The 16,262-nt window shown below is 62.2% G+C and overlaps 2 protein-coding genes across 2 annotated transcripts; both read left to right on the forward strand.

The window, feature by feature from the left end:
* The first annotated feature begins 391 nt into the window (after window positions 1-391).
* On the forward strand, window positions 392-6,103 carry SRMS (src-related kinase lacking C-terminal regulatory tyrosine and N-terminal myristylation sites). The gene is made up of 8 exons (XM_068987749.1): window positions 392-753; window positions 3,205-3,326; window positions 3,485-3,651; window positions 4,433-4,574; window positions 4,658-4,816; window positions 5,239-5,420; window positions 5,518-5,674; window positions 5,910-6,103. Exons 1-8 carry the CDS (start codon window positions 392-394, stop codon window positions 6,101-6,103), a joined length of 1,485 nt encoding a protein of 494 aa, XP_068843850.1.
* Window positions 6,104-8,803: 2,700 nt separating this feature from the next.
* Window positions 8,804-15,118, forward strand: PTK6 (protein tyrosine kinase 6). The gene is made up of 8 exons (XM_068987751.1): window positions 8,804-9,033; window positions 10,713-10,834; window positions 11,115-11,275; window positions 11,762-11,915; window positions 12,516-12,677; window positions 13,702-13,883; window positions 14,592-14,745; window positions 14,931-15,118. Exons 1-8 carry the CDS (start codon window positions 8,804-8,806, stop codon window positions 15,116-15,118), a joined length of 1,353 nt encoding a protein of 450 aa, XP_068843852.1.
* Window positions 15,119-16,262: the final 1,144 nt, after the last annotated feature.

Genomic DNA, 16,262 nt, shown 5'->3' on the forward strand with positions numbered 1-16,262 from the left:
ACCATGCCCCACCGAGACCCCGCCCACCATGGCCCCACCCCTGAGGCCCCGCCCCCACGGCCCCACTTCGGGACCCTGCCCCATAGTCCCTCCCTGACGTCTGTCCCGGGACTGAAGCCGCCCCACCTTCACGAGTGTTGGAGCAGTTGGGGACCAGTCCTGCCGGCGAGACAACCTAGAGGTCGAGGAGAGCAACGGCTGTCGTGTGGCCGGCGCTGGAGGGCCACCCAGCGCTGCTCTGAGCACCGCAGGGAGCTGGCGGGGGCCTCTGGAGCGTCTGTCCCCCCCAACCCCGCCCCAGCGCTCGCCGTCCCACCGCCCCTCCAGTGTCTCCCCGTCGGGGTCCCAGAGCTCCGCCACTGCGCCCCCTCCGCCCCCTGCAGAACCAGGCATGGAGACCTTCCTCAGGAAGAGGCTGGCCTTCTTGTCCTTTTTCTGGGACAAGATCTGGCCGGCCGGCGCACCGCGGTTCCCAGACCCCGACGCTGACCTGGAGCTGGAGCCCGCCGCAGAGGAGCCCAGTACCGCGGAGCCTTGCAGCCCCCCGGCGCCCGCGCAGCTCTTCAGGGCGCTGTGCGACTTCACGGCGCGGCGCGCGGAGGAGCTGAGCGTTAGCCGCGGGGACAGGCTCCACGCCCTCAGGGAGGAGGGCGGCTGCATTCTGGCCCGCAAGCTCTCGGGCTGGCCCTGCACTGGCCTGGTGCCCATCACCTACGTGGCCAAGGTGGCCCCTGAGACGCTCTCAGACCAGCCGTGAGTACCACCTGCTCTAGGGAGTTAGTAATAAGTGCAGGGTAGTTTGAGGCCTGCACATCCAGCATCACTCCTCAGCCCCCGCCATCCAGAGGTGAGCAAGTTCCGCAGGTGTGGTGCCGGGATGGTGTGCAAGACGGGCGCCTGATTCCGCTAGGAGAGGCACAGGCAGGGACTCTGGCGGGAGTGGTTAGGTGGGGCCGCGAGCCGGCTGGACGGTGCGTGCATACTGGACCCGCCACGCCTGCCTGCTGGCACACGGGGATTCAGACCTGGTGTACAGCAGTGTTTGCTCAGTGGTCATTGCTTGGGGGCGGGGGGCTGAGGACTAGGATGCAGTGAGGTGGTGAGGACATGGGTGAGCAGAGAGGCCGTTCTTGTGCAGTGAGGGGTGAGATAGTGACCTCAGTGTGGAAGGGGTGATAAGGAGTCAGAGCTGTGCCTTTGTCCACCCCCTCACCTGTCCACATTCACCTGGCCTCCTCCCTCCTGCTCTGGGCCAGGCATGGGGCAGACACGGCCCTGGTCTTTGGGATTGCTCCCAAAGAGGCTCGTTTGGGGGGTGGGTACAGCCCACCCATTCCCCTGAGTGCCTGAGGCCCCTAGGGCCAGGGCAGTCCACAGGTGGGGAGTGGCTGGCATGGACCCTTGGGTGTTTGCATGCCAGTTGTGTGGTCATGGCAGGGAGCAGAGGCTGGGTACTCTCCCAGAAGGCTCCTCAGAGCAAACACTGCTGGACACCAGGTCTGAATCCCCGTGTGCCAGCAGGCAGGCGTGGTGGGTGCAGTATGCACACACCGTCCAGCCGGCTTGCGGCCCCACCTAACCACTCCTGCCAGAGTCCCTGCCCGTTCCTCTCCCTGACCTCTTGGCCCAGGCTCAGGGTCCACAGGACACAGTGTGTGCCGGTGCTGGGCAGGTCCCCACCATATGGCTATGGACAGAGTACACGGGCCTTTGGCCCAAACCCTGGGCATGGCCCCTACCTCTCTTTCCTCTGAATGTCTTGGCCATTGTCATCCCTACCTTCTAGAAGGAGGGGGCACCTGGGGAACCCTTGGGGCAGAGGCACCTCTTCCCAGTCCTGGTGCCACAGAGGTGACATGCCAGCTGAGAAAGGCCAGAAACTGGCTGGTGAACAGGGCTAGCAAAGGGAGGGTGCGCAGACCGTGCCCTGACATGGGCCCCAGGTCCTGCACCCAGCTGGGTCTCTGCAGACCAGCAGCAGGTCTCATGTCACTCAGGCTACCTTCGGCATCCTGGGGACCCCTGGGGCACCCACCGTCTCCTGGAGATGTAGATCTGGGGGAAAGCCTGAGTCACAGGAAGGTGCCTTCGGAGGGGACTCCAGCCCCACCCCAAGCCATTCTGATGGGAAGGGGGCCCACAGTCCCTCCAGGTGGAGGACAGACTGGGTCAGCAGCTCCTGGAGGTGGGCAGGGTCCGGAGGAAGGGAAGGGCTGCTTGGAGGACTAGCTAATGACTGTTTGTCTGGGCTGCAGATGAAAGGGCTGCCACACTTGCTGTGTCATTACCCTCGGACACCTGGCCGCCTGTCCCCCGGGCCAGCCAGGCAGGAGAAGACCCCTCAACTTTACAAGATGCTAGGATATCCCAGGCTTATCTCGCCTACTGCTCTGCAACCAGGGCCTAGAGTCCAAGAACATATCAGAAGTCTGGGTGTACATGGGGGTTCAGCCCTGCCCCCCAGGCCCTGATGTGGGTACAGGGGCGGGGGAGATGGAAGCACTGCTGACCTGGGACTGTCCTCTATAGCCCCTCCCCACGTAAGAGTCTCTCCTGGGTAGAGGGTTCCCGAGGCAGGGGCTGGCTGCAGGAGTCCCTCAGTGGATGGAGCCCGCAGATGCCTGGGGCTGGGCCTCCTGGTTCCAAATCAGTGTGTCTCCGGCTTGCCATCCACCCAGGGCCTGTCTGGGGGAACCACGTCCACAGGTCCCTGACCCTTCCCCAGATGTCTGCTGATATTACCTCCTAACAAACCTCTGCCCCTTCCACCATCACCCTACCCCACCCTGTCCTGCCTCAGCCTCAGCCCAGCCCCACTGCTCACTCTGGCCATGTTGTTTGCTGGCCCCCTCCCCATAGAGCCCCAGAGTGGGCTCAGATGTCTATCTGTGCCAGGGTAGGCCTGTCTCTGCCCCTGTTCTTCCAGGCCCCATTCTCACCCCAGGTTCCAGCAGCAGCCCCTCCCAGGTTGTCTATCTGGTCCTTTCTTTGGGTGCCCCCACCTTGTGCCCAGTCCCCAAGTACTCCAGAGACTGGGCCCTGGGGCTGGGCCATGTGCAGACCCCAGACTGGGTCCCCAGTACCAGGCACCAGCTTCCTCTCTTTACCTCCTGCATGGAGTGGGCATCTGGGGCCTGACCCATGGGAGTCATGGGTGCCTCAGGGCTGAGCCAGTATGGGGACTGCTGTGTCCGCCCTTTGCAGCTGGTACTTCAGTGGCATCAGCCGAACCCAGGCCCAGCAGCTGCTGCTATCCCCCCCCAATGCGCCAGGGGCCTTCCTCGTCCGGCCCAGTGAGAGCAGCCGTGGGGACTTCTCACTGTCAGGTACCAGGGTGCCCTTGACCTTGGGGTGGTGGCCTCCCCAGGCAGTGCCAGCCCCCAGCCCACTTTGGGGCCAATGGTATGGGTTGCCTGGTTGAGATGGTGGGGGGGGGGGTCAGGGCTGCAGCCAAGATGGGGTCTCCATCTCTGCGCCCTCCCAGTCCGGTCCCAGACCAAAGTCTGCCACTACCGCATCTCCACGGCGGTCGACGGCAGCCTCTACCTGCAGAAGGACCAGCTCTTCCCTAGTCTGGATGAGCTGCTGGCATATTACAAGGCCAACTGGAAGCTGATCCAGAGCCCACTGCTGCAGCCCTGCGCACCCCAGGTGGGCCCATCCCTTCCCCTGCCGTGCATGCCCCAGGTGGGCCCGTCCCCCTCCTGCCCTGCCCGCCCCAGGTGGGCCCATCCCCACCCCTTCCGCCAGGCTGCCCCTCGCCAGGCCCATGACACTCCTCAGCACGTGTCCAGCTGGCTTAGCCCAACCCTGGGTGAAGCTCCTGTGACTCCTCTTCACTCTGGCTGCGACCCTGCCCTGGTCGCAGGGTAGGGTCTGCTCTCACAGATTCATTCCTATGGGATTCTCTTCTCTGAGCGGGGAGGGGAATAAGGCCTGTGAGATGCCCTCCTTCCCTGCCCAGCTCTGCCATGGAGCAACCAGGAGGGTGGGGGGGGAGGCAAGTTGGGGAAGGCATCCAGGGATGGCACCCACAGCCGCCCCAGGCCAGCATGGAGGCCGTGGGAAGAGATGCCTGTCGGGACGGCCACACCTGTGCTGGAGCCATGGTATCTGTGATGGTCCCAGTCAAGCAGTCCTGCCAGGGGCCGAGCAGCCATCTGGTTCTTCTGGTCTCTTAATGACAGCCTGGATGGGACAGTAATGAGTGTGGATGGATGCCTGCACCGGCAAAGGTGCCACTTAGGTCCGGAAGCAATTGGGGCCAGGCCTCCAGAGGTCAGCACCTAGGCCCCTGGTCCTGAGCAGGGTCGGAGGCAAGTGTGTGCCGGGGCACAGGGGCAGAGAGCTGGAGGCCCAGGGCCCGAGGAGAAGCCGTGCACTCTGCCCAAGGAGCCACAGGCAGAGGCCCTGAGTGCTCCCACCCCTGCAGAAGTCCCTTGAGCAGGACAAGTGGGAGCGGCCCCACTCGGAGTTCACCCTGCGGAGGAAGCTGGGCGAAGGCTACTTCGGGGAGGTGTGGGAAGGCCTGTGGCTGGGCTCCATGCCCGTGGCAGTCAAGGTCATCAGACCAGGTGGGTGGGACCCCAGAGCCCAGGGCGGTAGCAGTGGGTGGCGGTGGTTATGGCAGATCCTGGAACGCTGCCCTGTCCCGCAGGCGACGTGAAGCTCGCCGACCTGGCCCAGGAGATCCAAACGCTCAAGAGCCTGCGGCATGAGCGCCTCATCCGGCTTCATGCGGTGTGCTCGGCGGGTGAGCCCGTGTACATCGTCACAGAGCTCATGTGCAAGGGCAGCCTGCAGGCCTTCCTGGGCAGTGAGTGTCACAGTGGGGATGGGGATGCCCTCGCCCTTCCTGATGGTCCTCCAGGCCTTTTTATTGAATGCCGATTGTTCAAGGCCCATATGGCCGGGGTTGGTTCTGGACACGAGTGAGGCTGGGCGGGGTCTGGACACTGCAGTTCCAGGTGGGGCCCCTCTGGGTCACTAATCCTACACTAGGTCACTAGTTCTGGCATGGACCCCATCAGACCCCGGGTGCGGCCCTCCCCCACTTTGGTCTGTTTCTGTTTCTGGTTGGGAACCAGGGTCAGGCTGACACAAAACCACAACACAGTGCCCTCCTCCGGCCTTGGCAGGCAGTGCTGTCCTCACCTGACTTAGAGCTGGGGACCCCAAAGTGCGGAGGGCAGTGACTAGGGCAGACGCCTGCCGCCTGACTGTCGGCCCTGCCTGCAGGCCCCGAAGGCCAGGCCCTGAGCCCACCCTTCCTGCTGACCTTTGCCTGTCAGGTGGCCGAGGGCATGAGCTACCTGGAGGAGCAGCGCATCGTGCATAGGGACCTGGCTGCCAGGAACGTGCTCGTGGGTGATGACCTGGCCTGCAAGGTGGCCGACTTTGGCCTGGCCCGGCTGCTCAAGGTCAGCGTGGGCTCCGGCCATGGGGTGCTAGGCGACTCAGGGGCTAGCGGGGAGGCTGCCTCTCCACCCATTGCGCCACTGCTCTCCCCTTGCCCAGGATGACGTCTACTCCCTGCGCAGCGGCTCCAAGATCCCCGTCAAGTGGACGGCGCCTGAGGCAGCCAGCTATTGCGTGTACTCGCCCAAGTCCGATGTCTGGTCCTTCGGGGTACTGCTCTACGAGGTCTTCACGTATGGCCGGTGTCCCTACGAAGGTGGGCCTCCTGGCAGCACAAGGCAGGAGGCAAGAGTAGTCCAAGGAAGGAAGCGTGGGAGCCAGCTTGGAGGCGGAGTCACCCCCTGCCCGGGGATTGCTGAGCCTGGAAGGGGTACCAAGCCTGGAGGCTGCCTGCTTGGCAGGGTCTGCCCAGGGCTGGAGGTGGGCTCCAGGGTGACTCCCAGGCCAAGGGAGAAAGCACCTGCCCAGCCTCTCTTCCTGCCTCTCCCCAGGGATGAGCAACCACGAGACTCTACAGCAGATCTCACGGGGGTACCGGCTCCCGCGCCCGGCCGCCTGCCCGGCTGAGGTCTACGCTCTCATGCTGGGGTGCTGGAGGCGCTGCCCGGAAGAGCGGCCAGACTTCATCACACTGCGGGAGAAGCTGGGCACCACGAGCAGGCGCCACCGCCCCGCCCTCACATGACCCGAGCTCCTGCCCAGGGACCCCTCTCACAGGACAGTGTTTGCCAGCAATACCTGCTGCCCAGAACTGGTGCCAGTCCACAGAGCCTCTGGCTGTGGGCCTCACACCCTGACACGTGCTGACACACAAAGCTTGTGCACACGAGGCAGACACACGCGGACACCTGCTCAGACAGGAGAGGGACTGGCGTCCTTCACCAGGGTGACCAGTATTCCCCAGAGAGGGAGGGTCTCAGCAGAGAAGCCCAGACAGAGCCCACATTCGCCCTGACCTCAGGGAGACACTGGGCAGAGAGGCCTCCTGCCTGTGCCCGCCTCATCGAGCCCCCTCCCACAGTCAGGAGCCTCAATGGGTTGCTGTGGCCTTCTTGCAGCTGCCAGTGCTAGGGCTTTGGCAGGCCCAGGGCGCTGGCCCCACGTGGCACACAGACTGGCATAGCTGCTCCCTCTTGTGGGCCACCTGGGCCTGACGGCTCAGCCCACCATCTGGTGGATCGTGCCCGAGGAAGAGCTGGACCTCACGTGCCCACCTCCACCCCAGGGCATCTTGGCATCCACATCCGGGGATTCAGAGGCAGCACACCCCCTGGGCTGTGGGCAGGAACAGGATGGTGGGGGAGGCTGCAGAGGCCAGGTAAAGAGCCTTTCCCATGCCCCTGGGGCTGGAGCAGAGAGAGAGGGAGGGAGGGGGTTGTCAGACCACAGGAAGCTCAGACTGGTGACTAGGTGACTGGGTGACACTCTGGGCGGTTCTCTGTGGGTGGGGCAAAGGTCAGCGAGGCATCATGCCTCAGAGCTGGGGTTCTGGGTGCTGGCTGACTGTGCAGGGTCGGGGTGGGGCAGACACGGATGCTCTGGCGTCTGGGGACCTGGTGACCACTGGCCCTCCTGTGACAGGAAGCAGCCAGTTTCCAGGTGCAACTGCTGCCCTGGGGCTGATCTCAAGCACGGCTTCGTCACAGGACGTGCGCTGTTGGCTTCACCTCACCCTGCCAGCTCCAGTCCCATGAAATGGACATGGACAGGGATTGGGCAGGTGGGGTTCACCCTAAGGGTTCCCGACTCTCATCCTGGGAGCCCCAGGCTGGCAGCTGTACTCCAGAGGCCTGTGGGACAGAAGGGGCAGAGGCATCATGGGAAGCTGGGACCCTAGGGTGCAGATAAGTGACCCTCCCGCCCCAGGGGCTGCTCAGATGCTCAGAGAAACAGTCTGTGCAGGGTTAGAGAAATTGGGGCAGGGGACTTCCCAGAGGGGCGGGGAGGGGGCCCTGGAGGGTGAGGGATCCCTTGAGCAGAGAGGGAAAGTGAGAACATGCCACTTCAGGGCCCCAATCACTTTGGTTGTGGGTCAGAGCCTGAGACATGGTCCCCAGCATCACCACCCCCAACCAGGCAGATGGGGGAGGGGGCAAGAGGGTTTGGCCCGAGCCTTTTGGGACACCAGGCAGCTGGGCCTCAGCTCTGCCCTGGCCTTCAGCCCCTGACCCCTCTCTACCCTGTCCTGGGAGAGCTGGGGTGCCCGAGGGTGAGGGCTGGGCTCCTCTGGCTCAGGTGGTTCCCAGACCAAGAAGCCTGTGGGGCTCGGGCTCCAGCCGTGTTGAAGGACTCACCTTCTTCGTTTCCTGGGGTGTGTGGGAACTGGGGCTGGCAGGCGTCCTGGGCAGGGAGGAGCATGCTGGGTGGGGTGACAGGAGAGGCAGGTGTGCGTGGGGGTCACCGGCATTTCCTAGGGGCATGTCATCAGCACAAGCTAAACAGGTTTGATGCTGATGCCCTAGTGAGGGCCCAGGCCTCAGCCTCAGATCCCTCCCATTTGCTGGTGTGATGGGCAGAACCAGAGGCCCTCTGGACAGAGCTCAGGGGCGGGGCCCAAGGGCAAGGGGGTCAGAGAGTTCTGGCCAACAGTGAGGGGGTAGGTGTGCAGGGGTGGGGGCTTCAGAACTTCTCACCGCCCAGCCATCTGTCTGTCCCTTCTGGGTCCTTCTTGGTCAGAACCAAGCAGGCTTGTTCTTGATCTCAGAGAGGCGGATGGTGCCTAGTCTCTTCTCAATAAAAGGGAAAACGCCCACAAGCAAGATGAGTGTGTGAGTCCCTGCTCATTGTCCTCACAGCCCTCCCATCGGGCAGTCCCTTGCACCCCAGCCTCTGGCCGGGGAGGAGGTGCCTGGGCCTCGGGGGAGCTCCTCCGGGGGCAGGCAGAGAAGCAGCCCTGGGCTTCTGGTGGGGACGCTGCTGGGAACTGGCCATCCTGGGATCCAGGCTCAGCCACAACAGTCCGGGGGGTTTGGGGGAGGGCGTGCCTTGTCCCGCCCCTCCAGCTCCAAGTCCCACACCTCCTGCCTGATCAGTGACTCCCCTCTCCCCTCTCCTGGCGCTTAGGTCTGGCCACGTGGCCAGTAGCACCTGTGACCACTTGGTGGGCAGCTTTCTTGGCAGGTGTTAACTGGTCAGTTAGTGCCCAGACTGACCTGGCCCAGGGGGTGGCCCTCAGGGTGGAGCCTAGGGTGCCTGAGAAGGCCTGAGAGGGGCTGTCCCTGGTGGCATAGGTGTGGCTGGCACGGCTGCCTCATCACAGGGATATGGGTGGTGGCTCAGTGGGGCAGGGACAGACTGCTGGGAACAGCCCTGCCCACATGCTGCTCCCAGCTGGACCGGAGAAGGTGGCAAGGCCGGACAGCCCAGTTTTGCTGCTGCACCAGCCATGGGATCCGAGGGCCAGGCTCCCCTGGGCCCCCAGTACGTGGGCCTCTGGGACTTTGAGGCTCGGACTGCTGAGGAGCTGAGCTTCCGGGCAGGGGACCTCTTCCACGTGGCCAGAAAGGAGGAGGAGTGGTGGTGGGCCGTGCGGCTGGATGGGGCGGGCCGGGCCCTGGCTGAAGGCTACGTGCCCCACAACTACCTGGCTGAGAAGGAGACGGTGGAGTTGGAGCCGTGAGTGTCCCTGTGGCCCTGGTGGGTCACTCCAAGGCACCCCCATCCCTGGGCTATGCAGCCCCTCTTGAGCTTGGGAAAGGAGTCTGTGGGGACAGAGCTCTGTGCCTCTGTGGCTGGGCTCTGGGTGTGGGCAGGCGCCTTGGGCAGCCACAGATTGGGAACCCGTGGCTCCATATCCCTACCCCTGTCCCCCCGAGAGGCCGGGCCTACCATCCTGGTCTTGGGATCCCTGGCTGGGTGTCTGTGTGTGACTTCCGGGGAGGGGGTCCTGAGGCTGTGGCCCCTCCCCTGGACTTCCCCATGGTCAGTGCACGGTGTGGGACCCAGAGAGGGCAAAGTCTGGGCCTTCTGGGAAGTGAAGCTTTGCTCCCCTTCCAAATACCCGAAATCAGACATGTGGTCTCATCAGAGGGAGTGGGAAGGCTGTTGAGACAGGCCAGCCGGAGTGTGGGCCACAGACATGCTTCCTGTGCCAGCATGACTGCCTGTCACTGGCGAGATAGCTCCGGGAGGTGACTACAGTCCTGAGGGGCTGCCCAGGAATCTTGGGCCACAGGAGTGGCCTGGCCTGGGCTGCTCATGACCCGAGGAGGTACTATGGACTCTGGGTAGGCAGTCCCTGTGTGCCATGCGCCCCACCGATGGAGTGCCTACTGTGTCTTCCTGGAGGGACACAGCACACACTGGATGGCCTCAGGCGGGATCAGCATGGCCAGGGCAAAGGCCCCGAGTCCCTGGGAACACAGCACATTTGAGAAGTGGAAGGAGGCAAGGAGGTGGGGTTGGGAGCAAAGGGGATTGACTCCAGAGGTGCTGGGCAGGTGGGTGGGAGTGGGCTGTGAACCCCACAGGGCTCAGTGCTGGGCAGTGGTCCTCTGTGCGGGTGCTCACATTTCAACAGGGCCTGAGGAGTTGAGGGTACAAAGGGCAGAGTGGCTGGCAGCAGAGGTTCCCTGGGGAGTCCCACTGGCCCCACCTTGCCCTCCAGAGTCCAGGCTGGTCCCTGCCCTGGTGCTGGGAGTCGGGGTGTGAGAATGGGTGTGTGCTGGTACGTGTGAATCCTCAGATCCCAGGGCTTTGGAGCACCATGTGTCTGTGGCTCCAGGGGGAGAAGGTACCACAGGGTCACAGGACAGTGTAGCCCAGGAACTTCCCTGGTGGTCCAGTGTTTCAGATGCCGCGCTGCCATTGCAGGGGTGTGGGTTCCATCCCTGGTTGGGGAACTAAGATCCCATACCCTGCATGTTGTCTGGCAAGGCCAAAATGAAAAAAAAAAAACACACACACAAAACCCAAACAAGATGGGTCCAAGTGCATGGCTGCAGAGTCACATCTGAAGTTGGGGATGGGTCGCTGCACCCATAGGATGGGGGGCTCTATCCCCACAGACAGGGGATGCCCCAGGCAGAGTGGTGGGGGGCCTTTCCCACTTCTGGATCTCCAGGCCTTTCCTGGTATCCAGAATTGACCACTTGGGACATTTGGGGTTGGCAATGGGCAAAGAAGGATGCTCTGGGTCAGCAAGTGTCAGAGGGCATCTGTGGGTTTGGGCTGGGACACAACACAAGGAGGCAGAGTGTCAGGTCAGGTGGGGGCTGGGACTCAAGGTAGGGGCCGAGACTTAAGGCGGGGGCACTGGGGAGATCTGCTCTGCTCAGGGTGCCCCCATCCTGCAGGTGGTTCTTCGGCCGAATCTCTCGCTCGGAAGCTCTGCACCGACTGCAGGCCATGGGCAACGAGCAGGGGTCCTTCCTGATTCGCGTCAGTGAGAAGCCAGGCGCCGATTACGTCCTCTCGGGTACCCACTTCCTGCCCTCCCCGCTCCACAGCCGCCTCCCCACTCCCGGGCCTGACTTCCAGACTTCTGGTCCCTAAACCCTTCGTGCATGTAGAGCTCAGCCCCTCTGGCCTATCCTCTCCCCTGCCTTGGGACATCTAGACCTTGCCCTGGGAGCTCTGACCCTTGGTGGGCGAGGGCCCCAAGGTCTGGGATCCTGTCCCGAGGTCCTGTTGGGTCCTTACTTTCTCCATTGGGGGCTCCTCTTGGCACCTGCTCATGAGTGACCCACTCTGTGCAGTGCGGGACCAGCAGACCGTGCGCCACTACAAGATCTGGTGGCGGGCCGGCCGGCTGCACCTCAACGAGGCTGTGTCCTTCCCTGGCCTGTCCGAGCTCGTGGACCACCACAAGGTCCAGAGCCTGTCCCACGGCCTGCGGCTGACCTCGCCCTGCAGGAAGGTAGGGGCCCCTGACCCCCATGCCAGACCCTGGCCTCCCCACTGCCCCTTACAGGGGTACAAACCCTCCAGTGGAGATGGGTGTGGGTCTTTGCCTCAACTGCCTGGGGACCCTTGGGGACACTCTCTGGGGACTCTGGCAGCCAGCCAGCTGTGTTTGTACAGAGCTGGGCATGGGCGGAGGGTGGGCACTCTCACCCCCGGGTCAGCAAGAGGTCAGCTGTATTCCTGCCATGTCCTGAGTCTCTCCAGCCATATGCCCTGGCCGGCAGCCAGACAGGACTTTTGTCTGAATGGCAATCAGGCCAGTGTCACTGGTTCAGAGCAGGTGGAGGGTGCTTTTTGTCTGCTGGATACAGAAGGGGTCAGCTTGGCTGGGGGCAGCCTCCGTGAGCCCGGCTACACGCTGGACACCAGGACCCTCCCCAGCAGGAGGTGGCTGAGGCTGACTTCATGTGGACGGGTGCCCCCGCCCATGTCCCTGCAGCACGAGCCAGAGCCCCTGCCCCACTGTGATGACTGGGAGAGGCCACGGGAGGAGTTCACGCTCTGCAGGAAGCTGGGCTCCGGCTACTTCGGGGAGGTCTTTGAAGGGCTCTGGAAGGACAAGGTCCAAGTGGCCATCAAGGTGATCGCCCGAGGTCAGTGGGCCAGTGGGGGTCGGGTGGCGCAGCAGCCTTGGGCCCTGACGGCCCGCCCACCACTCAGCACCCTGATCTGGACCATGTGTGGCACCCAGCTCAGCGTCTGGGTGGCTTTCTGCTTTCATGCTGCTGCCCAAGTGCACTTATCCTGACAGGAAATTTTAAATTCTTAATGTAAATGGAAGAAAAGCCCTTAGAATAAGTAAACACCAGAGATCTGAAAAGGTTCATCTAGACTCTTCTTAGATGAACCACCAGAGGTTCAGATCACCCACTTCAGGAACTGGGGACCCAGGGCTGCAAGCGAGCACATCTAGGGGGAGTTCTAGCTCCACATCAAGCTGGGCAGGGGTAAACCCCACGGGGGTGTCTGTGGTGCCTGGGGTGTGGGGAGAGCTGCTGGTGGGCATAGTGGATCCCCATGTGAACAGTGGGGATGAGGCTGGGTCTGACCTGGCATCCTGGCCTGGGAGATGGGGTATCTGGAAGGGTGCCCACATTTCCTGAGCTGCTGCTGGTGTGGCTGGGTGCAGGGGCAGGCTGAGGGCCCCCAGCTTCTCCAGGGGCCACACCCAGCGAGGCCGCCCACCCCCACAGCTGACCTTCTGCACCAGCACACGTTCCAGTCGGAGATCCAGGCCATGAAGAAGCTGCGGCACAAGCACATCCTGGCTCTGTACGCAGTGGCGTCCGTGGGGGACCCGGTGTACATTGTCACAGAGCTCATGCCGAAGGGGAGCCTGCTGGAGCTGCTGAGGGGTGAGTGGGGGCACCAGAGTGACTGTGCCCACTGGAGGGAACTGGAGACGTGCACAGATGTGTACCCCACGCCACGAACAGGACAGCCTGGGGTTCTGGGGGGTTCCTCAGCACTTTTCTGCTTACGAAAGGATTTAAAATATCTTGTGATGAATGTACCACTCGTTGACAAAATACAGATAAGATCAAAGACAAGAAAAGCCTCCCATCACTCCTGCACCCACAGTGAACTGAGGCCTCTTTAGACAAAGCCTTGGTGTGGCTGCCCACCCCTCCTGCTACTGGGACACACAGCCTAGTCTCACTGCTGTTCTCTCTTCCTAGAAGACACTGTCCCTTCTTCTGGTGTTTGTGAACATGCTTACACAGCCACACACCCAGACAACCACACACACTCGCACGCCGTGTGTCTCATTGACGCACATACCTCATCATCTATAACAAGAGCCGTCACTTAACACCCAGACCAGACAACCGCAGCCAGTGAGCAGAGGCGCCACTGTGTGCAGACGTGGCCTGACTGCAGAGTTGCTGCAAAAGGAAGAAGTGTACATGCAGGATAAACTACACCCAGTATGCATGTGTGCACATCAGGGGGTCTATTTTAATACAGCAACATTGGGAATACTTTCCACGTGATAATTGCAAGCAGTTTCCCATATCATTAAATGTTCATCAGAAATGAAATCCTGGTAGTCTGTGAGCCACCACGCGGATGTGCCATGTCCACTTAGGTGCCTGTTGTTGAAACCTTCTAAGGTTTTCATGTGAATAATGCTGGGCTGAACATCTGTGTACACATGTTTGAGTTCTTACTGCTTCAGTGTGGATTCCCAGAAGGAAATTCCAAAGGGTTATGTGCTGACTGTATCAGCCTCTACAAGGCCTGCAGTGGCTCCACAGTTCCAATTTGAAATCAGGCCATCTGCCCTTTGCCCCAACCCCTCCCCTGAGCACGCTCGTCTGCAGAGAGGACTTGGCTCTGGCTGGTCCTGTTCACCCTGGCCTCCCCTGGCCTCTGCAGACTCTGATGAGAAAGCCCTGCCCATTTCGGAGCTGATGGACGTTGCAGCACAGGTGGCCGAGGGCATGTGCTACCTGGAATCGCAGAACTACATCCACCGGGACCTGGCTGCCAGGAACATCCTCGTGGGGGAAAACAATATCTGCAAAGTTGGGGACTTCGGGCTGGCCAGGCTCATCAAGGTAGGGGTGGGGCAGGGTAGAGAGCTGAGGGGGCGGGGCATGGGCAGTGAGGGCACGAGCCACCGGAAGTTCCTGTGGCCTTCCCGTTCTCAGGTGAGATATGGGCTATGGAGCCCAAGCTGTCCCTTGACAGGGTTAGGAGGCTTCTTGGAGGGCAGTGCAGGCGCTTGGACGAGTCTAGGACAGCTCTGTGCCCAGAAGCTGCGAACACGGAAGTCCCTGCTGAGCGGGTGGGTGGCAACAGCAGGGCAGGGCGCACAGGCAAGCGGGGTGTGGGGGAGGCACCTGGCCCAGCAGGCTGGCAACACAAGCACTTCCAGGACTCCCATTAACACTAAGTTGAGAAGGTTCCTTCAGTCATGACACCCAGAGCTAAGTGTCAGCCATTCCTGACTGCTCCTCAAGCAGACCTTGCATCCCCCTAGCTTGGCTGTTAATCTGTTGCCCCTGCCAAAGTCTTTTTGAAGCTCACTTTCAGGGATTCTCTGCCCCTTGTTCTGGGAGGCTTTCCACTCGGTTCTGCGACTGTGGTTTTCCGGGGCATGGCCTGTGGGTATCTAGGCATGGTCTGCCAGCTCAGCTCCCAGGAAGCCATGACATGGTGTGGGTCCTGACTGCACAGTTGCCCACCACATGCCAGGCTCCTCTGACCTATCCCTGCTGCAGGGGCGGCCCCCAGGCCCACCCCCAGCATGTGTCTGATTGCAGGAGGACATCTATCTCTCCTATGACCACAACATCCCTTATAAGTGGACTGCCCCAGAGGCGCTCTCCCGAGGGCATTACTCCATCAAGTCTGACGTCTGGTCCTTCGGGGTTCTCCTCCATGAGATTTTCAGCAGGGGTCAGACGCCCTATCCAGGTACTGGGCCCCAGCATTGCAGACTGTCATTAGGGCAGTAGGGGGCTGCCTCCTTGTCACACCACCCTGTACCACTCACTGGGTATCTTCCAGGGCCACCAGCCAAAAGAGGGCGGTAGGAGTGCCAGGTGTGCAGAGGGTACTGGCCTCCTGCCTCCAGAGCCTCTTTGTACCATCCACCATAGGCATGTCCAACCACGAGGCCTTCCTGAGGGTGGAGAGCGGCTACCGCATGCCCCGCCCCCCAGAGTGCCCGCCCACCACACACAAGCTGATGCTCTCCTGCTGGCACAAGGACCCTGAGCAGAGACCCTACTTCAAAGGGCTGTGGGAGAAGCTCTCCAGCTTAACAAGGTACGAGAACCCGCTCTGAGCTCACAGCCTCCCTGCAGATGCCCAGAGGCCAGGCCAGCCCTCATGAGTCAGGCAAGGCCTGAGGGACCTCAGATCATGGCTGTGGGCCACTCTGATTCACTGAGGATTTGCTGAAGGTATGGACCACTCCCAGAACCAGCCGGACACTCCTGGGAAGGGGCTCTGGCAGGCCTGGGCCTACGCCTTCCCCAATGCAGCCTGGAGCTGGGGCTGTCCCATTCCCCGAGGCCAGCACCTGCAAAATGCCAGGCACCCCACAGCCAACGTCTGCCCTGGAGGCTCCAGGAGCCAGATCACCCCTTTCCTCAAAATGGACCTGTCCCTGGTCCTGACTTGAAGCCCACCAACTAGCAGGACCAGGGTCAAGCCTCCCTGGCCATGTGGTGGGGACCTAGGCTTTGGCTGCACCCCCTTTGGCCCCTGGCCCTACCTGAGCCTCGGACTTGAGGGGGCATGATTTCCCAGTCCTCTGCAGAGATAGGCACTGACACCTGCTCCCCGGGGCCAGTGCTGTTCCTGTCCACCTGCCCTGGCAACACCTGCCCTGGGGTGTCGGGGTCTCATCTGGACAATGTGGCCAGGACTGGGTGGGGGTCATGCTAATCCTTGAGGTGGACCCCCCACTCAGCCTTAGCACTGACCACCAGCCTTCCCTGCGACCACAGGAGAGCCTGCCCCCCAAGCCTGCAACCTGCCTGGACACACAAGAGGACAGGCAGGACAGATGGTGTAGGCTTTAGGGGCTATTAGCCACCCAAATGCCTCAGGATGGACTCATGTGACTTAGAATGGAGTTGGGGAGGGGTGGCCAGAGGAGGATGGGCCCCTCCAGCAGAGCCCGGCCCTTGAAGCAGGGGAGGCCACCCCTCTAAGCCTCTGACTTCACACCAAAGCTCTGTCCACTGCCTCACTGAACTGCCCTCTCCTGACCCCACACCCCAGTCAAACTCTGCTGGCCCTGAATGTGGACACCACCAGCCCACCCCCCTCAGGCCTATCCCAGGAGGCTGGCAGAGGATGAGGACCCCTCCCCCGCAACACCACACAGGCCTGGAGTCAAGACTCTGCCCAAAGCTGGGATTCCCTGGTGAGAGGGACCCACAGGAGCCTCCCACACTTGCTTCCCATCTGCCTCAGTGGGG

Source organism: Capricornis sumatraensis, chromosome 15 (assembly GCF_032405125.1).
Source record: "Capricornis sumatraensis isolate serow.1 chromosome 15, serow.2, whole genome shotgun sequence".
Lineage (NCBI taxonomy): Eukaryota > Metazoa > Chordata > Mammalia > Artiodactyla > Bovidae > Capricornis > Capricornis sumatraensis.